The 27,306-nt window shown below is 35.6% G+C and overlaps 2 protein-coding genes across 5 annotated transcripts; both read right to left on the bottom strand.

Annotated features, from left to right (window-relative positions):
* Positions 1-12,389: 12,389 nt before the first annotated feature.
* Positions 12,390-20,024, bottom strand: LOC140818816 (uncharacterized). Of its 4 annotated transcripts, none has more exons than XM_073178873.1 (10): positions 19,433-20,024; positions 19,198-19,292; positions 19,032-19,094; positions 18,860-18,948; positions 16,763-17,365; positions 16,605-16,664; positions 15,311-15,381; positions 15,150-15,207; positions 13,578-13,851; positions 12,390-13,441 (listed from the first exon to the last, which is right to left on the bottom strand). In XM_073178873.1, the coding sequence occupies exons 1-10, from the start codon at positions 19,813-19,815 to the stop codon at positions 12,756-12,758; spliced, it is 2,382 nt and encodes a 793-aa protein (XP_073034974.1). In that variant the 5' UTR covers positions 19,816-20,024; the 3' UTR covers positions 12,390-12,755. The 4 variants fall into 4 exon arrangements, with proteins under 4 accessions (XP_073034974.1, XP_073034975.1, XP_073034976.1 ...); XM_073178874.1 differs by having other exon boundaries at positions 19,032-19,091; XM_073178875.1 differs by having other exon boundaries at positions 19,198-19,289.
* LOC140818742 (uncharacterized) lies at positions 19,815-25,996 on the bottom strand. Its single transcript, XM_073178792.1, has 5 exons — positions 25,584-25,996; positions 25,215-25,494; positions 24,495-24,775; positions 21,129-21,308; positions 19,815-20,166 (listed from the first exon to the last, which is right to left on the bottom strand). The coding sequence occupies exons 1-5, from the start codon at positions 25,994-25,996 to the stop codon at positions 19,815-19,817; spliced, it is 1,506 nt and encodes a 501-aa protein (XP_073034893.1).
* Between the last annotated feature and the right edge of the window lie 1,310 nt (positions 25,997-27,306).

Genomic DNA, 27,306 nt, shown 5'->3' with positions numbered 1-27,306 from the left:
TCCCCATCCCCGTCCCCGAATTCCATCCCTACCCCTATTACCGTACAGATCCCCGCTTTTTTAGGTTCGGGGAATCTCCAAGCCCGAAACTTCGGGGATTAACTTCTCATCCCGCCCTCATCCCCGTTTCAAAAATATTAATATGGCAAAACGATGACGGATTCAGAGATTTTCTCAAACCAAAACCTATTATTATCTATTATTATTAGTGATAATATTAATATCAATATCAATAAGAATACTATTATTTTATTATTAATATTATTTTCGGGGCGAGTTCAGGTATGAAGATAGTAATCCCAAAAATCCCCGAACCCAAAAAAATCGTGGATCCCCATCACCATTTCGGGTTTTCCCCGTGGGGCCCCAAACCTGTGGTGAAAGTTGACATCCCTAAGAATGCTACAGTGAAGCAGCAACAACGCGGAAGAAGAAATGAAGGGAGGAAGATAAAAGGCAGAAACAGGAGAAATTCCTCAACACACGTCAATTCACCAAGAATTCTTTCATTCCTTCTCAACTATGTTTTCTTCATTAGATGTAAACATGGATTTGCACTTTGGTTTTGAATTTAATGGAGTAGATTTTTTATAGACTCGAGCCACGATATGGCCGAGACAAATTATTTTTGATGTTTTGAGTTTGATTCAATTCTATTATTTATGTTTATTCATTGATTGATGTCGTTTATCACGTGTTCTTTTAATATGGCCAATTAAATTGAATATTCGGTGGTTAATCTAAAACCGAAAGGCAACATATTAATATTTGCTTCATACATCAATCAACACATTGTTAAACCGACTAGAAATAATATTTGTTTTCAGTGTGCGATTTTAGTTTGAAAACTGAAATTTCACAGCGACTTAATGCGGTTGAATCTAATTAAATTCAGTTAGAAATAATTGGACTGTTAGATTTAATTAGATTTATTAATTCGAGAAATCGTTTAATAGAAAATTTTGGCAACTTCGTCGTGAATGAAGTAATTAATTATTGAATTTAAATTTTACACGTGGATTATAAGTTTGTCTCAGTAGCGTTGTGCGCCTTAGTCGTATTTAAATAATTTAAATTTCATCTAATTAATAGCTTGGATTAATTATGGCTTTAGTTATTTTATTTAAATTGTTTAATTTTATTTCAATTAATTTATCTCATCTCACTTAAATTTGATTAGTCTAAATTAGAAAAAAAAATCATATTCTAGTATTTAAATATTGATCTCTGTGGGTACGATACCTGGACACATTGTCCAATTACTATTACTCGACCTAGTCTGCTTGTTAGATTTATTCCCAACAGAAATCGTCGGTCAAGTTTTTGGTGCCGTTGTCGTAGATCAAATTATTTAATATTAGGATTTGCTATTTTCTTGAGATTATATTTTTTTTAGTTTTGTTGATTTTACGCATATTCGTACGCTTAAAGTTTGTTTATTTATTTTCAGGAGCCGTGCTAAAGGAGACACATAATTAGAGCCATTTGATCCAGATATTGAGAATACTTTTCGACGGAGACGTAGAGCACAAAGGGAGAAATCTTCAGACTCTGACATGGAATAACAATTAAAACCAGAGGACAAGATTGAAACAGCAGGGATGGAAGCATGTCCAACTAGGAGGATGATAGCACTGTCTATGATCTCACTAGACAAACTACTGGAGGTTATGGTTCGAGCATCACTCGTCCTACTATAGAAGCAAACAATTTTGAGTTGAAGCCATCCATTATTCAAATGATACAATATCAAGTTAGATTTGGAGAATCACAGACTGAGCATCCTAATGCGCATCTGGAAGGATTTTTATCTATCTGTGACACAATCAAATTTAATGGAGTGAGCACTGATGCCATAAGATTGAGACTATTCCCTTTCTCTTTGCACGGTGAAGCAGCCGAATGGCTTAGAGATTTACCAGCTAGCTCTATTGCTACATGAAATGGTTTGTTGGAAATGTTCTTAAATCAATATTTTCCGCCCACCAAGCTAGCACAACTACGTATGGATATTTCATCTTTTCGCCAGAAGGATGGGGAGACGCCCTCAACATGGTTTCTCTTCATATGAACAAGTTCAGATTTTATACAACGGAGTTGATCCTTCCATGCATTCCATGCTAGATGCAACAACCAATGGTAGTTTATAGAGGAAGACTCCACGAGTTGCCTTGGAAATAATTTCAAATATGGCCGAAAATAATGCCGGTTGGCCGGACATTAAACAAGAAAAGAAGGCTGGAGTTCTTGAAATGGATGTGTTGAAAGCACTTATTGCTAAGATTGATAGGTTGGCCCGTAAATTCTCTTAGCTGCAACCGAATCAAGCAAATCAAGTCCAAGGAATAGTCATCGAGGAACAACCCAATTTTGATGAGGAAGCGGTGAATTTCGTTGGGAATCAATGGAGACAGCAATCCAATCCATATAGTTCTATGTACAATCCAAGATGGAAGAATCACCCTACTTTATCTTGGAAGAATAATGAGAATTCTCTTAATCCAACACATATTCCTCCACTGTCCATTCCTCAACAAGTGAGACAACAATTATTATTGGTATCAGCAGCACCTCCAGGATTCAAGCAAGGAGATCAAAGACCAATTTATGAGGATTTTATGATGAAACATGTTGCGGGGATGGAGATGAGGCTGCAAAAATCATGATGCTATCTTGCAAAAGTTGGAATCTCAAATGGGTCAAATAGCCAATCAGTTAGCAAATCGATCCCTTGGAACACTACCAATTGATACTTAGAAAAATCCGAAATGAGTGAATGAAATGATCAAGGCTGAGGAGGAGGAACCAAAGAAGCAGGATTCTAAAGATGTGGAGGAAAAAAATGATAGAGGAGTGAAATCAAAGACAGAAGATGCTAAAGAACAGAACACTCACACCAACCCTACACAGAAGACATGTAAGAAAGGTAAGGAGTTTGATTCTAATGATACTATTGATATTAATACACTTCTTTTTTCCTCAAAGATCAAGGCAAATACAATTGGGTCATCAATTTTCAAAATTTCTTGAAGTTTTTAAGAAATTGCACATAAATATTTCTTTTGCAAAGGCTTTGGCTCGAATGTCTTCTTATGCTAAATTCTTGAAAGATATTTTGACTAAACAGAGGAAACTTGTTGATTTTGAAATTTTTAAGCTTTCTGAGGAGTGTTCAGCTATTTTGCAAAATAAATTACCTCCAAAACTTAAGGATCCAAGTAGTTTCTCCATTCCTTGCACTATAGGTAGTTCTAATTTTAACAAGGTATTATGTGGTCTTGGTGCTAGCATAAATCTTATGCCTTATTTTTGTTTTGATAAATCGGGGATTGAAGAAGTTAAACCAACCACTATTTCACTTCAACTTGCTGATAGGTCTATTAAATATCCTAGAGGAGTTATAGAGGATTTTTCTGGTTAAAGTTGATAAATTTATATTTCTAGCTGACTTTTTTGTGCTAGACATGGAGGAGGATCGTGAGATCCCCCTAATTTTAGGTTGTCCTTTCTTAGCTATTGGAAGAGCTCTCATAGATGTGTAAAAAGATGAGTTAGTTTTGAGGTTGAATGATGGGAAGGTAACTTTTAGTGTATTTCGTAGTATGAAATATCCTATTGGATCTTCTGATTGTTATAAAATAGATGCTATTGATGATATTGTTGAGTGTAATGTGCATGATACTTTTGTTGAAGAACCATTAGAGATGCTTTTGGTGAACCCAAAGTCCATGGAATCAAACAGAGAAGAGGAGGAGGAATGTATGAACTACTTGGAGGGATCAAAGCCTCTGCCAAGATCGGTAAATTCGAAGATTGAATATCTTGGACATATTCCAAAATCACTTAAACCTTCCATTGAAGAACCCTCATTCCTTGAACTGAAACCACTTCTTCCTCATTTAAAATATTTATTTTGAAGGAAGAAGATAAACTGCCAGTAATTGTTTCTTCTTCCTTGACAGGTGATGAGGAAGATAAGCTTTTGAGAGTGATGAAGGATCATATGTCACGCCCCGAAACTCGGGAATGACACCGGCATTGTTTAACAATCACACGATTGCGACAACAAGCCTCTTGTAGCACAGTATAAACCGAACCAGTTTATATATCATAATCTCAAATTAAATAACCGATGTCTTTACAATTAACAAAATAAATAAGACGACATAGTTTTATTGCGGAAACGTGAATCTAATTAATAATAACTTAAACGAAATACCTTGAGCGTTCACCATCCCCAGAAACTCCTCATCCTCGAGTTCTTCTTCGGGCTTATCTGGGAAGGGTTGTAAGGGGGATGAGTATTTTGGGAATACTCAGTAAATGGGGGAAAATCAAGCACAATAAAGACAACATGCGTAAATTTCGAGAATAAAACATGACTTGCATACATACTTCATAAACATGCATAACATTGACACAGCACTGTGACTCATCTACTTTCTACGGTTTACTGACGTCAGTCCCTAATTTTTACTCCTCTAAGAGGGCGAGGCCGTATAGCGGTTATGTCCCCCACCGCGTAAGGGTACGTCGTGGTTGGGATTCCCTCCCGTATACAGTCGACTCCTCACAGTGCTTTTGAAATCGTATGACAATTATACCAAAAGAGTATAAAGAAGATTGTACTCGACTATTTATTTTTCTTGTAAAAATCGAAAACATGTATGCATAAATTCGATATTTTTTTAAAGTTTAAAAATAGCCCACTTACCGTATATTTGATGCTAAAAACGTGGGTGCTTGGCTTGGAAATAGGATCGCTCCTTGCTCCTACTTCGGACAGAACTTCGGCTTAATTTATAGGATGATTTTCGGCAGAGTTTCGGCTTGGGAGAGCTGCTGAATTTCGAAATTTTAAGTGTGAGAATGAGTGGGTATGGTGTGGTATTTATAGGCCAAGGGGTGGGAGCTTGATATGGCATTCAAATCATGCCCAAGATTGGCCTCAATCTCCACGTTTTTTGCTTCAATTCTTCATCCCATATTGAGTTATTTGGCTACCTAAATTGGTGAGATTACATTCTTGATTCATTCCCTTCTTGCTTGGCTCGAGATTTGATGCTATGCTAAGGGGTTTGAACAAATCTTTGGTTATTTGTTTCCAAGTATCCGTGTATCTATCTATCACAAAATCTTGGCATATCAACTAAGGGAATTTTCGAAATCCCCATGCACTATCTTGCCTAAATTCTTTAACTTGTGTAATATTCAACTCTTGCAAGAAAAATCCCCTTCCTAATTTCGAAAATTGCATGCTTAAACACAATATATCAAATCCCATATGGTATGTCCAAGAGTATCTGTACATATCCCATATAAAATATTCTCCATTATGCAAGTCTTATTTTCACACAACACAAAAATCTTATGTTAAAATTTCCTTTACAATTATTTAATTATATGGTGAGAAATTCTTCGTTCTTACATCATATATGTGCAATTGAATGGAGCATAGCTAACATCAAGGGGGTTAGTCCATCTATGTGCATGCACACAATTTTAATGGAGAGGAGCACTCCCCCACTACTCAACCCCAAAGGAGACTAAATCCAGCTATGCAAGATGTCGTCAAAAGGAGGTAATCAAACTCCTTGATGCATGTATGATTTTTCCTATATCTGATAGCAAGTGGGTAATCCATGTGCATGTTCTTCCTAAGAAAGCGGGAATCAATGTTCTTAAAAATGAAAATAACGAGTTAATCCCTACTATAACTGTGACTGGGTGGCGTGTTTGTATTGATTATAGCAAATTGAATGATGCCACAAGAAAATATCACTTCCCTTTACCTTTTGTTGATCACATGTTAGAGTGTTTGGCACGTCATGGTTTTTATTGTTTTCTAGATTGTTATTTTGGATATATGCAAATCCCTATATCTCTCGAAGATCAAGATAAGACGACTTTTACGTGTCCTATGGTAGTTTTGCTTATAAAAGAATGTCGTTTGGTTTGTGTAATGCTCCTGATACTTTTCAACGTTGTAGATGGTGATTTTTCGTGATATGGTTGAAAAGTATATTGATGTCTTCATGGATGACTTTTCTGTTTTTGGTTCTTCCTTCGACTCTTGTTTGGTTAATTTGTCAAAAGTGCTAAATAGATGTGAAGAAACGAATCTTGTACTTAACTGGGAGAAATGTCATTTCATGGTAAGAGAATGAATTGTCCTTGGTCACAAAATTTCCGAAAAAGGGATTGAAATGGATAGAGCTAAAGTAGATATCATAAAAAATCTTCCTCCCCCAACTAATGTCAAGGGAATTCGTAGTTTTATTGGGCATGCAGGTTTTTATAGGCGATTTATCAAGGATTTCTAAAATATTTCTAAGCCTTTAACTAATCTGCTAATGAAAGATCTTCCTTTTGTTTTTTCTGATGATTGTTTACAAGCTTTTCAACTATTAAAGCAAAATTTGACCACAACCCCAATCATTATCCCAGATTGGAATCTACCTTTTGAATTCATGTGCGATGCAAGTGATATTGCTTTAGGAGCTGTTTTGGGGCAAAAGAAGGACAAGTTCTTGCATGTAATCCACTATGCAAGGATGACACTTTCAGGAGCTCAATTGAACTACTCTACTACAGAAAAAAGTTGTTGGCTGTTGTATTTTCTTTGGACAAGTTTCGGTCATACCTTGTAGAGAGTAAAGTGATAGTCCACACAGATCATTCAGCTTTGAAGTATCTCTTAAACAAGAAGGAGGCCAAGCAAAGATTGATATGACGGATCCTTATACTGCAAGAATTTGACATAAAGATCGTGGATCGCAAGGGGAATGAAAACCAAGTTACTGATCATTTATCGAGATTGGAGAAGCCCGAGGAAGGTAAGTATGTAATTAGAGATGAATTTCCTGACGAGAAACTTTATATCATCTCTAATTTACCATGGCATGCTGATTTTTTCAATTATTTGTCATGCAAATTTATTCATTCTCATCTTACATATCAGTGGAAAAAGAATTTCTTTGGATTTAAAATATTATGTTTGAGAAGATCCTCTTTTGTTTAGATTCTGTGCAGATGGCATTTTCGTAGGTGTATTCTAGTGGAAGAGGTAAGTTTTATACTTGTTCATTGTCATAGTGGTCCAACTGGAGGACATTTTGGGGCAAGTAAAACGGCCACACAAATCCTTCAATCTGGATTCTATTGTCCTACACTGTTCAAGGATGCACACACTTATGTTTTGAATTGCAATGAATGCCAACGTGTTGGTAATATTTCAAGGAGACACGTTTCCATTGAATAAGATTTTAGTCTGTGAATTGTTTGATTTGTGTGGAATTGATTTCATGGGGCATATTCTAGATTCCTTAGGAAATAAATATATTTTGGTGGATGTGGATTACGTATCCAAGTGGGCGGAAGCAAGTGCTTCTAAAACCAATGACTCTAAGGTTGTGATCCAATTTTTAAAGAAAATATTTTTGCAAGATTTGGCACACTTAAAGCCATTATTAGCGATGGAGGAACACACTTTTGTAATCGTCATTTTGAATCTCTTTTGGCTAAGTATAGGATAACGTACAAGGCGGCAACACGTTATCATCCTCAAACTAGTGGTCAAATAGAAGTGTCAAATATGGAGATTAAGAAAATTCTTGTGAAGACCGTCGGGTCTTCGAGGAAGGAATGTGCTAATAAATTGGATGATGCATTGTGGGCATATAGAACAACATTCAAAACCCTATAGGAATTTCTATTTTTCGTTTGGTCTATGGAAAATCTTGTCACCTTGCTATTGAACCAGAGCATAGGACATTATGGGCTACTAAAATTTTGAACTTTGATGTGCAAGATAAAGGTGATCAATGTGTTCTACAATTCAATGAGATGAAGGAATTTCGTCTTTATTCATATGAGAATGCAAAAATCTACAAAGAAAAGACAAAGAAGTGGCATGATGCAAGGATTGCGCACAGGGAATTTGAGTCTGGACAAAACGTGCTTCTTTATAATTCTCGTTTGAAACTCATGCCAGGTAAACTTCATTCCAAATGGTCTGGGCCTTTACTGTTACTGAAGTTTTTCCATTTGGTCTTGTAGAAATCTGTGGAGATTATGGAAATCCATTTAAGGTGAATGGAAATCGATTGAAAATTTTCATGAAGGAATTATGGAGCAAGAGGAGCCGATTACCCTTTTGCACGATCCGAACTAATTTATAAAGGGAGTTGTCCGACTAAGACAATAAATCTAGTGCTTGCTGGGAGGCAACCCAATTATTTATTTTATTTCCCGTCATTTCACTTTTTATTTTTACTTTTTCATTTTGTTAGGTTAATCCTCTGTGATTTTGGTGTGTGTAGGGAATACTGGAATGAAGCAAAACGATTCAGATGCTGGAAAGCTTAAACTGTTGAAAAAAAATATTACAATCGTCGAGGAATTCTACCATCTTCATGGATCTAAAAGCAACACTGCCAAGGAAGTGTTCTCTTACTATTATATACACAAGTTCCATATTCTTTTAATGGCATGACACTGAGGACAATGTAAATAGATGAGATTCCGGGTTTGCCTCCAGTCCGAGAAATAGATTTCAGCATTGAACTGATACCAGGTACAGTACCTATTTCTAAAGCTCCATACAGAATGGCATCAGTTGAACTAAAAGGACTGAAAGATTAGCTAGAGGATTTACTGGCAAAAGGTTACATCAGACCGATTGTTTCTCCTTGGGGTGCTCCCGTTAAAGTGTGGGGGATTTGTGTTTTGTTTCACGTTACAACATTAGCATGTGCTTCAATGTTTAATCTTCGAGCATGAAAATTTTTCTGGTTATTCTTTGAGAAACTACACTTGTGATTACATGACACACTAATTGATTTTCTAGATTTTTTTATCACTCAAGAGATTGAATCACATCTAGAATTGATTGAGATGAGTTGTAGTTGTAGCAGAAGAATTTGAGCACAAACTAGTTTTGTATCATATTTTGAGACATCATCTATGCACTTTAGGTCATACTTATATGAATTAATTGTGAATTGACAATAGCTGAGCTCAGAAAAATAAAATAAAAATTAAAAAAAGAAAATAAACAATCTAGAACTTGTCTAATTATCTTTCGAGGCAAAATTACGGAGGTGAATGATTTCGGGATGATTTAGGCAATCTTTGGACCGTTTGAGCCTTTCGAACCTACCCAATACATAATTCATATCCCTAGTATTCCCTTTTGAGCCTAATAAATCGAATGGAGTGTGTCAAAGACATACAATTAACCCTCATTCGTATTACTTCAAAATCTCACATCAAATACCTAATTTTTTAGCTCATACACTATTTATCTACCTTAATTTTGAGATAAATAAACCCGTTTAGCGCTTTAAAATTTTCAATAACTCACATGTGTTGATAATTGATAAGAAAAATGGAGAAGTTTGAAAAAAAAAATCATGAAGAAAGGGAAGGGGATTGTTGATATATATATATATATATATATATATATATATAATATATATATATATATATATAATGACAAAAAGAAATGAGGAGGGAATGTTGTATGATTTGGTGACTGGAAAAAAAAAAACTAAAAGATAATGATGTTGAGGATTGAAAAAATATGAAGGAATAAAAAAATGATGATGACAAAAAGAAATGAGGAGGGAATGTTGTATGATTTGGTGACTGGAAAAAAAAAAAAACTAAAGATAATGATGTTGAGGATTGAAAAAATATGAAGGAATAAAAAAATGATGATGGAAGATGAACGAAAGTGGAAGGAAGTTGAAAAGGTTAGATTGAGGATGTTGAAATTCAATAAATGGAGGAAGATAAGAGATGAAAGAGTGCGTTGTATCATTAAATTGTTTATTTTCTCTCATTTTGAATCTCCCTATCTTTATTGTAGCCGTGAGCCGTGGCCTAACATTATAAACTTGAAAAGACCTATTAATCGGGTCATATTCCTCCAACATTTAGTGGAGGAAGGTATGAAGTACAAGCTTATGGAGAGTTTCTTTTTTAAAAAAAATATTAGAAAATATGAGCACTTCTTGAACTAAAACAGCTTTAAAAATATGAGTTTTGACTTCCACACTACACATGTCTCATTATCTGGATCTTTTCTAGTGAATGCTTGAATTTTAAATTTGTAATGAAAGTGAATCTTATTATTTTCGAAGTGTGATATTTTGATTGAGTGTGACGGAATTTGGAAGGTTGAAAAGTGTTGATTGTGTCAATTTTGTGGTGAATCATTAAATATTCTTTCGTTAAATTTTTATACTCTGATTTGCTCGAGGACTATCAAAGGCTAAGTGAGTGAGTGTGTGTGTGTGTCTGTGTGTGTGTGGGGGGGGGGGGGGTGTGGATAAGCCCAAATCTTATAGAGATTTAAGGATTTTATTTCTGCTTATCTAGAATTTTTGTCCCTAATTATGTGCTTAATTGAATTAATAATTGTAGATTTGATTAAAAGATGAAAAATTAATTAAATTTGTAAATAAAATAAATTTACAAGATTTCAAAGACAAAAAATATCAAAAGAAAAGAACTAAAATATTCTTATATTTTATTATCTTGATATTATTGAAGTTTAAGAAGAAAAATCTGCCATATCTTGATAAAGATGAAGCCTCGTCTTTGAAAATAAAATCTGCAATCTTATCTACAAAGTTTAAGTTTGAGATGTGCTTAAAAGGAATTGAAGGAGGAGGCCAATTGAGAAGGATAAAAAGGAAACAGAAACGTGCAGAGAGGGGAAGAGACGTAACAGCAGAGGAAGAGATAGGAAGTGCATAACAGAAGGCTACAGTGAAGCGGCAATAGTGCGAAAAAAGAATTGAAGTGAGGAAGATAGAAAGCATAAGCACAAGGAATTCCTCAACACACGCCGAATCACTGAGAATTCATTTCAATCCTTCTCAACTATGTTTTCTTCATTAAATTTAAACATGTATTTGCACTTGTTTTGAATTTATGGAGTAGACTTTTATAGACTAAGGTCACAATAGGACCGAGACAAATTATTTTTGATTGTTTTGAGTTTGATTCAATTCTATTATTTATTTTTATTCATTGATTGATATCGTTTATCATTTGTTTTTTTAATCTGGCCAATTAAATTGAATATTCGTTGGCTAATCTAAAACTGAAAAGCTATAGATTTATATTTGCTTCATACATCAATCAACACATGGTTAAATCGACTAGTCAATCAACACATGGTTAAATCGACTAGAAATAATATTCGATTTCAGTGAGCGACTTGAGGTTGAAAAACTGGAATTTCACAGCGACTTAATGCGGTTGAATCTAATTAAATTCAGTTAGGAATAATTGAATTGTTAGATTTAATTAGATTTATTAATTCGAGAAATCGTTGAATAGATGATTTTGAGAATTTCGTCGTGAATGAATTAATTAGTTTATTGAATTTAAATTTGACTCGTGGATTATAAGTTTGTCTCAATACGTTGTGCGTCATAGTCATTTTTAAATAATTTCAATTTTCGTCTAAATTAATAGCTTGGATTATTTTTGGTTTTAGTTAATTTATTTAAATTATTTAATTTAATTTCAATTAATTTATCTCATCTCACTTAAATTTGATTAGCCTAAATTAGAAAATTAATAATTCATATTCTAGTATTTAAACATCGATCTATGTGGGTACGATACCTAGACTCATCATCCAATTATTATTACTTGACCTAGTCCGCTTGCTAGATTTATTCACAACCGAAATAATCGGTCAGTACTCATCGCTACGCAATTCCTCAATCAGAATAACATTAGGATACCAGCCAGCATACCTCTGCACTTTTAGCCACAAGTTAGAGCACAAAGATTATGGGCTAACTTCATGTAGAGGTAGTAGTTCAAGTTCATGTTCAGGTTCTAGTGCATCTGATGATCGGGATTAGAATTAATAACATGCAAATGAATCCGAAATCGCAGACACAGAGCAAGGCATTTTAAGATCAACAGAGTAAACTTGGTTTATTTTGTGCTTCAAAAGTTTACAAGTTCAGTCAGAAATAGAGTTATTCACATATCGTCTAAGAACATAGTTTGTAACAAATTGACCAGGTGACTCAATAGCTACTCGTCATGTAAAAGAGAAGGTGATCTTACCTTACAATCTATCTATAACCGATGGCTGGAAAAGGATAATCAAGAATTCTGCAATCTGGCACATTCTCTTCCCTAGACTTGTCGCGGATTCTACACTTTATTCATGAAGAAGACAGTTCGGAACAGCAATGGTTAGCGCTTCCTGCAAGATTTGTAATCCTAAAACAAACTTAGCCACAGAACAAGGAAGAACTGACCAATTGCAACCATAAATCATATGGATCTTGAAACGAAGAGTTCATCTGCAATGTACAAACGGGAAGCATCTAGCTACTATCACCAGATATGAGAACTCAAGAACAAAAAACATATTTTTATTGAGAATATAAATTTATGTACATTGGACATCGTTCTCTGATCTTTGCTAAAACCATGTGCTAAGAACTTATCACTACAACACGATCTAGTGCAGTTGAACCAAAAGATCTTTACAGTCGACAGAGCATAATCAACGTCGGAAGGGCTTACTAAAAAATCACTAAAAAATCAACTTGCGCAGTGCTCAACTGAACAAATATGTTTCCTAATTATGGTTTGAATGGTCAAAAAACTAATTATGGTTTGAATGGTCACGAGACCTCCAAGCGATAGGTCAACAAATGAAGACCACTTTTCCTGGTGATCGTACCATGTAACAAATGTATAGCGTAGAAGCCTCAAATCATCATATTTAAATTCATCAGGTCATCCATTGGTATTTCAAGGCCACCCATATAATCATGATCATGTAATCCGTCATCTTCTATATCCAACCATGATCCTATATCTTCTCCTTGACCACCAAAATCATTGGGATCCATGTTAGGGAGTTGCAAGCCAGATAAATCTATTGGTTCCTCCAATATGTCCAGATTATAATCGTTTTTATCCTCAGCAACGTCTCTTCCACTGATATCATTTGACTTAAGTGTTGATGGCAGCATTCCTTTTGTTTGTTCTGGCATCTTTCCTGGAAGACCATTAATAGAAGCAGATAAAGGAACATTTTTCTGCTTAGGTTTTGCCTTGGACTTCCTCTCACCCTTGACAGTGGCTGATGCAGGGCGACCAATTTTAGCAGTTCCACTTCTGGATACCACCTCCCTGCTATATCCTTTCCCTTCTCTGTCCCTCTCAGTCCTTTTACCTTTTGCACTGCATACAAGTGAACCTTTAAGGCATGATGGGGAACCTGGAGATGTGCTAACACCAACTTCATCAAGTAGTAGTTCCCTCCTTTTCACTTTATTTGACCAGCTATCTTCTTTACCAGAATTTGGTTCATACCCCAAATTTGAGGGGAAAACTTCAGAATAATATGTTTCCTGATTGTTTGAAGGACTCTGCTGCGCGCCCACATGAGCTGCAATATAAATTTATTCAAGAAACTAAGATATTCATAAAAGCAAGAGACGATCATCACCCAATCGAAGGAAACTATTTTTTATTTAAAACAAATAAATGACAATAGGATTGTGATATGTATCATTGCCACATACCTGAAGCTCTAACTTCCATAGAGCCTCCAGATGTCCTAAGATAAGGTTCACAAAATTCATTATCAGTGTTTAAATTTGGAGGTTGTTCATCAGTGAGCCGTGATACTTCAGCAAGGAACATGTCTCTGTACAACTGTTCGTCAAAGCAACTCTTTCCGGTTGCCTCAAATTCCTGGCATCGTTCCAGTGTACGCTTAACAAAAGCTAAGGCAGCTTGTTTGGCCATTTTACCAGTAGCACTCTTCATCCCGTGAACATTAGAACACCATAAATTCTGCAGAACAAGAAGCCTAAACTTATTAATTTCATATTAACAGAGGAATGTCAGTGTTTTCTTGGTTCAGTGGCAGAAAATAATTATATAAATTGAACCGGAATTTGATGTATAGATATGACTTCATCAAAGGTAAGAGAGCAAGTATCACAATGAAGTTTCCTATCCCAATTAAAATTGAACCTTATCAAAATATTTATTCGAGAGAAACAAAGAAGTAAAAAATCTTTATATTCACCCCACTCTTTTCCAGATTACTCCCGAGAACACAATTAACCATTTCTTTATGCTAAAAAGCCTAAAATGTCCATTCAACTCGTCTTATTTTCAGGATAAAATATTCAAACTGCCAAACTCATCGCATAAAAAAAAAGAATTTGCAATCTGACAAACGAGATAATATCAGGTAACTAAAACAGAAACATTGCACAACTATCATTAAAAGTCATTCTGCAATGTCAAACCACCATGTCATTAGTAAACAGACTTTTCTAATACAATGGTCTACTGATTGCACTAAGTCCAGCTCTAGTAGCAACCTACTCAAAGCTCAACACAACAAAAATGGTTCTTGAGCTGAAGCTTGATACTCATTGAGTAGTGCTTCTAAATCTCAAGCTCGACTCGAGTAATTCTTGAGTTACCCAAGCTCGAGTATTAAAACTTTATTTACAAAAAAACCCTTTAATTTTTTTAAAAAAGAATGCAAAAATATGTAATGTATGACAAAATTAAGGGTAAAAAAAATAGTTGACATTTTTAAAAAAAATAAATAAATTAGTTTTTGAGCTTGAGTACTTCAGCATGAGACATCAAAGCTCGAGCTCAGCTCGAGAGAGCACTCGAATTATTCAATCTCGAGTTAAACTTTGACCAACTAGCATGAAGCTCAGCTTGGTTCTGATATTCTGTTGATCTAACTTACTATAGCGAAATGATAATTAATTATGCGATCCATTTCTTATGTTTTACATGGTCTCAATAATCTAAAACCATTACAGTTGTCCGGAAATTTTAATTTTAAATTTTATGACCAACCAAACTCAAACCATTCAAACAACTTTAAGGTGAGATTTTGATCTAATCAAAGTTCATTGAACTTATCTCAAGAACTTAACGGCAGCTACTATCATGACTTAATGAGTTCATCATATGATAGATACCAGTCAAATAGACAGACTTCAAAGGACCTCAGTTCCACAGAAAGTCTATATTGCTGATAAAAGAGTCACCTCAAACTTAAAGCAATGTTCATTTTGTAGATCAAAGAGAGACAGGTTCAGGAAAGTGAAAATTACCCTGTACTTTGTATAAGCCATTGCCACGAGATTCTCAAGAGCATGTACTTCAAATTCCCTATGATTTGTTAAAATGATTAGATAATCAGGAGTTCAGGACATAGAGATTGTCCAGATATCATAAAGAAAATATCACAAATAAAATAGGAGAAATTTCATACTTTTCCTGGAGTTCTTTAGCCTCAGAAGTGGAACTTAGTAATTTCCCAAGTAGCCTTTTCTTCTCGGACACCTATAAGTAGGCTAAGTTAAGATTGCTAAAATGACCGCAAATTTGAAGCTATACTGATGAAATAGCAATAATATGCTCGTACATCCAACACCAAAGAGTCTCAAGTCTGATCTACATCGACTATGAATCAGCTTCAGCAGGAAGAACAAAAGGAAAAGCAAATTTTTAAAGCTCAGTGGTTCTACAGCAAAAGTTCATTTAAGTTGCTGGAGTAAATCTAAAGAGGGGTGGGAAATAACTTCCTTAGGGCTTTACTTAAAATTCATCAGAAACATGTATAAAAACAAATATATAGTCTGAAACAGGAATTCCCAAGCTGACCACATTAACTAAACTCCTGATTTTCAAGTACAAGAAGCCAGTGAAGCATCTTTCACACCAGTTTCCTTTTTCAGGTACTTAATTGTCCTGTATTGATTTCCTTTTTCCTAAAAGTGAGATACTGAAAGGAAGGGCGTTGGGATCATTCTAAAGGAGTAAATTAATGTGTGTGTATAACCAATATAGCAAGAAATAGCAGCAGTAGTGGGTTGTGTTATGTTCACATGTGTGTGTATAACTAAAATAGCAAGAAATAGCAGCACAATGGGTTATGTTATGCGCACAACCAAATGAAACTCAAAGAAAAAATGAAAAATTAAGAGCTGATTTAAAAGAATCGTGGCAACAAACCAAAATTCAATTGCCCATGCTTTAATTCCATACATAATAATTACTTCGGACTAGGGCTGCAAACGAACCGAACATGTTCGCGAGTTTTTCGAGCCGCCTCGATAAATATTCGATTCGTATTCGAACTTATCGAATTTGAGCCGAACTCGAACACGTTCGAACTTTTTTTCGAGCCGAACTCGAGCCCAAATTATTTTGTTCGATAGTTCGCGAATAGTTCGCGAGCCTTAATATTTTATTAATATAATATAATTATATATATATATACATTTCGAATATTTCGAGCATTTCGAGCTTTCAAACCTTAATATCCGAGCAATAATTCGAATAGTTCACGAATATATTCGAATATTTCGAGCCGAACTCGAACTCGAACTTCATTTCGAGCCGAGCTCGAGCCCAAATATTTGAAATTATCGAACTTCGAATCGAGCTCGAACTCGAATATACCTATTTCGAGCCGAATTCGAGCCTGACTTTTTTACTATTATTCGGCTCGATTCGGTTCGTTTGCACCCCTACTTCAGACTACAGAAGGGATCTCATCCTACCTGTTCCTGGTGCTTGTGATCCATTTTACCAACATCTTCATTTATGCCTTCATCTCCGTTCTGTGACAAATTAGACTCATTCAGACGGGAAAATATACAGATATGTAAAGAACTTGACAAATTTAAATGCAGTTTTTCTTGAACGAGATCCATCATACCATTAGATCTGGATAGATTCCAATACTGTGAACCTCCACAAGAAGTTGTTCATCCGTTGGCATGCTATAGTACTGATACTCGGAGTATGTAGTGCCAGGTAAAACCTGGTCCGAAACTATACCATTTTGCGTATGATCATGGCTTGGTATAAACACCGTGTTTGCTATGGATACAATATTGTTTTCTGGCATAGTGTGGTTCAGCTCATAGATTGAATTACCATTGGCATTTACGCCATTACCATTAGAAGAATGATAACCAGAAAGGTCACTACTTCGACACATCTTGGGGAAGAATATGTCAGGTACCGTATCATTTTCCATCTTATTTCGTGATTCATACACATCTTGCTTGAGGTCTTCCATACTGCAGCTAAGCTCTTGATTTCCTTCTTCAGGAATCAAAGCTGCAATAAGTCTCTGGAACAGAGAAATGTCATTGTGTGTCTTCGCTCTTGGACCTAATCGTTCTGGGCTAACCTCAACACTTATTGTTTCAATCTCCTTACATTCATCTAGCTTGCAGCCATTAGGTATTGAAGTGGAACTATCTCCAGCAAAAGGTGCTACTGCTGGAGTATCTACAGCTGAACCAAGGGTCACCTAGAAGGAAAAATAAATAAACAGAATGAGGCAAAATATCATCATAAATATAATGTGTCGTCATCTTTAGAAACTTGTTCCGTTCACATTTTCATTTCATTGTACTGTCAACTCTGATGAAATTAAGTAGAATTTACCTGACAGTACAATGAAATGAAAATGTGAACCGTACAAGTTTCTAGAGGCCCACACAGAAACATGTGCTGAAACACAAGGTACAAATAGCAAAATATAAACAATACATTTTAAGAACGAAAAAAAATCTGTAAATAGGAATGTATAGATAAACAATATTCAAAATTATATATCGGGGGTAAAGTTATGTTTTGGAATCTCGGTGGTTGATATAAGTATTTGTGATAACCATCCATCCAAGTATCATCAAGCTACCTTGGACCATATGGTATGGTCCTTTAATCTTTTGCACTTAAAAAGAAAATCCCTGTGTTTCTGATACAAGGAACTATCAACCATTTAGTGCCACATGAAGACTAGAAATATGGATACCCATGCATTCTTTGGCACATGAAAGTAAAAAACGCGGCTGATAGAACACGACCACCTAATGTTAATAACACTCATGGGCACCTCGCACAGCCTACCTCTTCACCTGCACTTCATTCTCTTTCAGATAAGTGGTTTCTGACAACTATTCCCTACCACCACCAAGACACCTCATGGTTATACAAATTACAAACCCCCCCCCCCCCCCACTATCACACAATCTTTTCAAGGCATCTGTTCCGCTGTCTGCAGGTAAAGCATGTCACGGTAAAGCTGGATGCACTTACACTTCCGCACCACCAGCATATCTAAGCAGGAAGTTTGAAGGTGAATAAGAAATCACATGCACGAGTTTCTCAGCATGTTCAAGGCAGTGTGGAACTTTTTTTAAAAAAAATCAACACGCGAGAGTTTGAGTAAGATATCAAACATAGTGATTTTCCTACATGTCGGTGCACTGTAGACAACGCCGAATGTGAAACAAATTATAAAATCGCTGTCGCACAAAAGGCAAAACTACAAGCCAAAATCTAATATTATCAATCAAACATACTGACTTGGAATCGAAAAAAAAAACTGATAACCCCAGGAGAGCTAATCAAGGATATTAGACGACTAGCATGGTAGGCTTAACATTTGTCCGTGGCTGCTGAGCAGAAAATGATAAACTTTTCATTTATGCTTGGTCCATGGTCTAACGTTTGATAACGTAATAGATTAGTACTTTCCATGAAATGATCACTATCTTGCATTTTATTACTAATAGAACTGCTTCAAAGCAATAGAGAGAATGCTGTAAATTTATAAAAACGACTTTTCTTCTCGACTGCAGCATCACAAAGTGACTTCAATTCTAATTACGCATTTTATACATGGGCTTTAACAAAGGGTATTACGGTAGCATTAAACTTGAAATCATCAGTAATTCAGAATGATCACTTCCAGACTGAATAAAGTTGAGTAAAATCACAAAATAAAACATCTTCATACCTGTTCTTTCAAATAGGAGATGTCTGTGTCAGCTATAAAACGAAACAAAGGTTCCATCTCCATCCAGAATGGGCTAGAAAGGGATTGGTCTGCATTTTAATTAAGATAGTTATTGCCTGAAGAACAACAAGCTTTGAGAAAAAGAAAACTAAACATTTCACATGAAGAATACCTCTGTTCGTAACAGCATTTGTAGCAGCCAAGAGCTCATCATGTCCATTATCAGAACCAACTGCTAAAATTATCCAGTAAAAATCAATCAACTGTCAATAAAAGTAAATAAATAATGGTGTCCATGAAAACCAACACAAACATTAGAGAGATCATAAATAATTTACCCAGGAAATCTGCTGTCATACTTATAGTCATATGCTTTTGACGTGTATATGCTTTCCTGTCAGAAAGCTTTCTTGTAGGTCGCCGACCTGCTCTGCTGAAAAGAAGGTTTTACCAAGTCATAAAAAATACTCCAACCAGTTCACAACCAAGGGTACATCAGAAAGAAGCACAAATTGAAAAAATTAAAACATATACAGGACCAAAAATAAAAGGAAACTTAGACATCATGTTAACCTTTCAGTCTTGTCAAGAATAAGTCTGGAACTTCTAATTTGTTTTGTTGTTCCCACATTACCAAGCCTCTCAGCTGTTAAAGGCAAGAGGGGTTTTGATGAAGTAAACCCCCGACCCGTTCTGCCTTGCCGTCTGACACCATCCCCATGATCATCCTCACAGGCGGCCTTGTTTTTTCTTGGTGGTAAGAGTAGGGTTGACATTTTCTGGACATTCTGGCCACTTTTCTCATCTATCTCATCACATTTCTTATTCTTGTCTCTTGATTTAATTTCAGGAGCACCTGATTCCTCAGTTTCAGATAACGCAGCTGGAGATAAATTGTCACCTTTTATTTTAACATGCTGAGGAGAATGAGCAGGCAAACGCCTTTCATTTACCATCACTTCAGCCGTATCAAAAGTAGGGTTCTCGTCATTCCAGGAACAATGGGTGATAAATTAGTTCTTCTTGCAGTTCGAGAAATCTTCTGTGGCTTCTGAACCCAATTGGCAACCGGAGGAGATGTAGACCGTGCAGAAGGTGAACGCTCCCCATTGTTAGGCCCAAAGACACAGGGAAGTTTACTCATGCAATTAGATAATTCCCAATCATCTGAAGATACGGAACGTTGTGCCACTTGAGACAACTTGGAAACCCCGCCAACTGAACCAGACCGTGGGGCACGTAAGTTACCATTCAACTTCGAGCTTGAGGTCGGGCTGCCTGAACTTAAATCTTCTCGGGAACTTGCCCTAATTTATAGGAGCAAACTCAATTTAAAAAAGCTACATGATTTATGTTTAATAGTTAATTAAGGGGAAATAAACAATATAAACAAAAAAAAACATAATTCACCTCAAAATCCAACTCGTTGCATATTTCCAATTCCAAATTTAAACAATCGTCATAATTTATTCAACTACAGTTGAATGTAGTCTTATTTTCTACCCCAGAAAAAAATTCAAAGAAAGACTTAATAAAGAAACCGCTGTCTTCAGCAGAATTGCAACGCTAAAAAATAGCAGCAGTTGAAGCTGATTCTTCCTGTGCTTAAACTAAGGCTGTACTGAAATTTTGAGCAGCTTTCAACTGCAGGTCTAGGTTAACTGTTAACTGCAGGGGATAACATCAAATGATCTACTCTCGAATCCTCTTTAGCACATGAAAAGCAATCACCAGTAAGCTAAAAATAAGTGAAAAGCTACAAATCCCTAAATCCAAAAGAAGAAAGGGAGTTGAGATTGGAGAAAGCAGTTCGCAGCTTTATTCACTTATCTCGTGCAATTAATCTTTCTAGGTGCCTGAACTTAATAGAGCATGGACACGTGTTGATGAAAATTTAGATCAATTCATTATTTTGGCCAATAAGAGTAAATCTTGTCATACTTTTTGGATCAAATTAAAAAATGTGTGTTTTCTGTTTTAAGAACTGCACATTTTTTAGCACAATTCCCAATCAATTTGTCCCCCACTCAAAAGCGCCAAACCATTTCTACAGCCAAATTATCAGGAGACAGCATAGCACAGAAAGTATGCATCAAAAGCTGAGGCAAATGAACTACTCAAAGGCCGATGTACTCAAAAAAAGGTTAGCTTTTAAAACAAAAAACACACTATCAGAAAATAAGAAGGGAGAAAAGCATAAAATTATCAAATGGCAACATCAATGAAATTTTGAGATTTATAATGACAAAGAAAGAGAAAAGATTGTTACCTGTTTCCAGCTTTCAGATTCACCCTTTCTTTCTCTTGACCACTTGGACGTTCTCTCCTCTCGTGGAGAAAGGAACTATTGTCTGAATCAGTTCTGGAAATAGATGAACGAATGCCCGAGCTAGTCTGTGAGGTGGCTTCAGATTTTCCTACTCCCAAACCTCCATTAGCAACTCCAGCTCTAATCAAGGTGCATAATTAGATAACAAAGCGGTTCATAATTATGGCGATAACAAAAGACCAAGCAGAAACAAATAAAGTAAAGCCAGAAGGAAACAAATAGAGAGAGATAGACTTAAAAATTTTCGTGCTTATTAGTTTCATGAAAAAGACATTTTAATCTGGAAAGTCCAAAAAATAAAAGTGTCCCTAGATATCTAGGGCCATCATGTTTTAGAATCCAATATTATATCTTGTGATACTGATAGAAGATGAAAATTGCATAATGAAAATTTTCATTTCTTCACGAGTATGGAAAAACTGTGTACTGAGACCCGTCATACTTCAACCCCAAATTACACGGTTTTTAGAGTGCTATAAGCCTATAACTGATTTTTGTCATACACAACTGGAATAAAAACCCGCTGTCAAACATAAAATATCGTTGTCATGAAATTGATGGAGTAAATAAAACCTCAATGTCACTAATAATTAAAATAGAGGAAATTCAATGAAGCCAAGTTCATAGCACCAAATCTGTCAAGAGGTTTTTCAAGTACATGTAGGCATTCTAGCATCTCTATCTCTTTAAATTCCCCCCTTATTCCTTCATATTAACATGAGAAATTTCCAAACTCAATTTAAAACAAGACACAGCACCAAAAACTTTAGGAAATCTGCTGCTTTATGTCACGCCTACACTTAATTCATCAAAGAATCCTACAAATTATAACAATGAACGAGATGTTTCTCAGATACAATGCCCAGTAAACTGGAAACGCACTAATTAGTCCTGACTAGCAAAAAAAAAAGCTTATATGTTAGTTCGATAAATTAAATTTTCCTTAGCTAAAACCACAAATTAAAACTCCATACACTGCTAAAAGTTTTTGGAAGCCTTTGGTTCTAAGTTCAAAAAAAAAATTCTACAGTGTGGTCATTTTTTGTAAAAGGCGAGCGACTGTCATTGGCCTAAAACAAGCGCAAGCCTCAGGCGCGCCTGGGCCGATTGTGCCATATATGGTACAATTAGGTATATATGATTCAAGCCCAATAATTTTTAAAGCCCAATAATAAACACAATTCCTATTAATGTTTTAAAAAGCCCTGCATGCGTTCTTTTCCCAGTGGCCTCTCAAATTCTTTTTGTGTACACGTATGCGTGCAGCGGCCTTTCTCTTCAATTCTCAAACACTTTCTATGGATACGTGCATCGGCTTTCTCTAGTAAGTCTCAAACTCTATCTGGTTCTATGCGTCTGTCAGTGTCTTCATCAAGTTCTCTACATCTCAAACCCTGCATCTCTGTTAGACTGTTTCTAATTGCATGATGTCAAAATTGGTTTATTACTTTATTCTCTATAGTCTACAGTATCTGACTTCTCACGTCCAAATTATGGACTACTTTCTTGGAAGATCTGTATATTATTTAAATGTGTGTAGATGTATTCAAATAAATTTATCAACAATATATTTTTAGTCATCTAATTCTTGATTTGATATTTCACTCAAGTTTTATTCTTGAAGATCATTCATAAGCTAGTGTTTGTTATCGTGCCTACCCCAGCCACCAATATCAACTTTCATTGCTTCTCGGATAACTCGATTAATTAATATATTGTATTTCATTAATTCAGCAATATATTTATATTTTTTATTTTTTCCTTTAATTTTGTATTTCAACAATTTATAGCAAAATTCTAGAATAAAGCATGATCTTGTAGATAAAATGTCAAATTCGGAATCACAAGCCCTTCGAAAAGATCCAGTATGGAATTATGCAACATTAGAAGACCCAAAAAATATCAATAAAGGAAGTGCAATTTTGTGGTAAAACAACTAATGGTGGGATTTATCGACATAAACAACATCTCGTTGGAGGCAATAGAAGTACGAAAATTTGCTCAAAATGTCTAGAGCACGTGAAAGAAGATTCGTTGAGGAATAGAAGCTACGAAAACTTTAGAACCAAATGCCTATAGCCGGAAATTGGTGTACTGCATCTTCATCAAAGTGAGGGATAACATCCATTTGATTTTTCAGTTCTTTTGTTTTACATATAAGAACTGATTTCTTATTTCACGTGCTCTGGACATTTTGAGCAAGTTTTCGTATTCTATTGCTTCCAACAAGATGTTTATGTCGATAAATCTCACCGCTAGTTGTTTTCCCACAAAAATTGCACTTCACTTTACTGGTATTTTTTGGGTCTTCTAATGTTGCATAATACCATTCTGGATCTTTTCGAAGGGCTTGTGATTCAGAATTTGACATTTTATATGCAAGATCAAGCTTTATTCTAGAATTCAGCTCTAAATTGTTGAAATACAAAATTAAAGGAATAAATACAAAATATAAAATATAAATATATTGCTGAAATAGTGAAATACAATATATTAATTAATCCAATCATCAGGGAAGCAATGAAAGTTGGTATTGGTGGCTGGGGTTGGGGTAGACATGATAACAAACACTGGCTTATGAATGATTTTTAAGAATAAAAACTGGGGTGAAATTTCAACTCAAGAATTATATGACTAAAAATCTATTGTGGGCTAAATTCATTCGATACATCAACACAGCATTTAAAAATATTACAGATCTCCAAGAAAGTAGTCATAATTGGAATGAAGAAGATAGATACGTAGACTGTAGAGAACAAAGTAAATAAACATATTTGACATAAGCAATTAGCAACAGTAACATTCTAACAGAGATGCAGGGCTGAGACGCAGAGAACTTTATGAAGACACTGAGAGATGCACAGAACCAGAAAGAGGTTTGAGACTTACTAGAGAAAGCCACGCACGTATCCACAGAAAGAGTTTGAGAATTGAAGAGAAAAAGCTATACACAGAAAAAAAATTTGAGAGGCACTGGAAAAGAACACATGCAGGGCTTTTAAACATAAATAGGGATTGTGTTTGTTATTGGGCTTTAAAAACTTATTGGAATTGAATCATATATGCCTAATTGTACCATATATGGCACAATTGGCCCAAAGGCGCGCACTTGTTTAATGTGTTGCGCCTGGCTGCGCCTGGGCGCTCGCCCTTTACAACAATGATAAGATGGTTACTAATAATACAATAATCCATCTGATGGATGGACAACTAAAAAGTTCCAAATTTCTATAAATATATCTAGTGCTTGGAGCAAAATGATCAACTACATGAATGTAACCGAGTCACTGAAATATAAGAGGATACCTAAAGCCATGAGAATCATACAACCTTGAACGAGCTTCAGTAGGAAGCCTTGGCTGAGTTCCTTGTTTGGTTTCCCGATAACCATCAACAGGTTTTGTTGTCCTTGAACTGGGAGTAACATCTGGTTTTATTCCAGTACGCTTTTTCTTCATTTTTGACTTCTCCCAACCATCAACACTACTTGATAAAGAACGCTCCTCACCCTGAATTCCACTGCTATTGGAGAGTCTTACAGCATCCCTGTCCTTATCCATAGAAGGGGTACTGGCACGCATTTCCGTCTATATAATTTAGTCACATGGTCAATTATTTTCTTAGCAAAAAAGTTAAAATTGATTGAAAGCATAAGTAGTAATAGCAGAAACCTCAAAACAAAAAAGAAAAAGCAAAAAATGGGTAAGAGTAGCTTCTGTTATTGATGTCCAGATTAAGAATCTCAAAATTACAATCTTACACAAATCACTGAAACACATTAAAATGGGTAAATATCTACTATATTTGAAGAAAAGCCAAAAACTAGATAGGAATCAATCCCTCATGAAACATTTTGTGGAAGTACTATCTTTCCATATTATTCTTATATAAATGGACAATGCTGACAAGTATAATGTAGCAAAAAAATATGTCCCTAACAGTAATCATAACATCAACTATGCTCAAAGAAAAGTTCGCTAACTTCCAATCAAAAATTCAATAGTTGAAAAGGAAAATGAAACAAACCCTAACATCAACCAAAGAAGTTCGAGTCCGCTTGTTTGGAAAGGCATTTTTGGATCTTTCATCGGCTTTTTGCTGCTCCAATTCAATACCACTTGTATTTGCTTGATTTTGAGATCCAATTTTACCAATGCCTCTTGCTGGTGTGGAACGGTCAATTGACAACAATGTGTTTGATCGGTCATTGGACAGGGAATCCAGACGCGATCTCTTTCTGGATGGAATCGTGGGGAAACACTTATTGATTACCGACAAACAGTCGTTCAATATCTTCACTCGTTCCCTAACAAACAGTGAAACTTTAATATATGCCTCATCCGATCCATAAAGGATGCACGAACAAAACAAATAGCATTTTTTCTAAAAGAATACCTAGCTTTGGTCCCACTCTCCCGCACACCAGATTTGAGTCGTCTCAGATCCTCAGGGGCAGGAGTAGACAGTGTGCTTTTTGTAGGTGCTGTTTCAGAATCTTCCAAAGGAAATCCAACAGCAGCACTTGCAAGCCGCTTAAATTCCGCTGGTCGATTCAACTTATGCTCAACCACCATAGATTTCGGATCAAAACGCACGCATTGGAAAAAATTAAGCATGTCCCCTTGAGTTACAGATGAAGTGCTTCTTGTCATATTTGGTAGACTGGATAAAAGTGGGTTCTCCATGTTCTCGCGGAAGCTACCAGATCTGTCCAATGCAGCAGCACCATAAGATCCACGATGCCCAGATGTGTATAATGGCCTATCTGGGCTAGCAGAAGAAAGTTCAAACTTGCTAGAAGCTGACATTGCATCAGATTCCACACACTCTCTGTCTTAGAAAACCAGTCAACACAATTGCGCATGACAAGTTTTGGAACTAAAATTTACAGTGCATAAAAGCAACTTGTTGAAGTGTCAAATTGGAGAAGAAGACACCTGCAATGCAGAAAGAATCCCAATTCAAAAAAGTCAGATGCGATTTTTCTAACGATTTTCCTTATAATTGAAACTTTGGATCAGAAACACAGAAATTCCAAGACATAAACAAGAATAAGAGCCAGTTCAAGAGATATAAGAGAGCTTCATCAAAAGAATACACCAAAGTCAATTTGTAGAATCAGGCGGTCAGAGTACATTTCAAATGCATCTGTCAGAGCTAGTATAGAATTTTGATCATATGTAAGTACCAGTGTGTTCTGAGGTATAAAACAGAAAGCCTTTCTAAAGCTAATGCTGTGAATAGTACATTACAAATGAATAAACAGTGTCTCAGGTCATCAAGGTCACTATTTTTTCTACACCGACAATTCAATTCGCGTTGAATTCTAACATTTAATGTTGCAACATAAATAAAATCTCAGGTTCCCTGGGTGAATATTCCTCTGATGACAGAATGTAAAATTTCTGAGATTCCACGTTCAAAAGCTAGTGCATTAAACCACAATGCAGCATTATTCAGCTCATTAAAAAATTCTCATCGACCTCAGAATCTTCACTTTTCATCTCCACGAGCCAAAGTCCAATTCTACAGAAAGTTTTAAGCATAAGCTAGATTCTGCTTGTAAGGAGTGGCCCTAAAAACATCCGGACTTATATGCATATTTCTCACTAACCACAGCAACCGATATTAACTATCAACGACAAATAACAGATCACGCCTCTCTGATCAAACCAGAATCCACAAAAGACACTTGAATTTCATAAAACTTAACATCTATAGCTCAGATTCAAAACCCATAAGTCCCACAACCCAAAAAGTTCATAAAATCACAGAATCGGCACTATCCTCTCTCCAATAGCTGTCACATAAATGCTATCCGCAAACTGAACTCTTCCATAATCACTGATAAATCCGAAAAAAAGGCGTGTGATCTAGACAACTCCAGCTCGTAATCGTGCGATAATCAACACAGCATCGTTGATAATCCATCATCTACGGGTTCAATTAGGGTTTTGAAAATATCAACGGAACTTAAAAACAGAAACAAACAGACGACGAAGACGTGATACAATCATTACCTGAACGTCCATTCATCATTGAAATTAACCTAATATATTACTTCAAATTACCATAAATAAAGCCAAGAAAAAAAGTACCTGAAATTATTGCACAAAAC

Source organism: Primulina eburnea, chromosome 17, assembly GCF_022965805.1.
Source record: "Primulina eburnea isolate SZY01 chromosome 17, ASM2296580v1, whole genome shotgun sequence".
NCBI classification, from domain to species: Eukaryota; Viridiplantae; Streptophyta; class Magnoliopsida; order Lamiales; family Gesneriaceae; genus Primulina; species Primulina eburnea.
The sequence above is the reverse complement of the archived record's forward strand: the minus strand, read 5'-3'. Positions and strand labels throughout refer to the sequence as shown.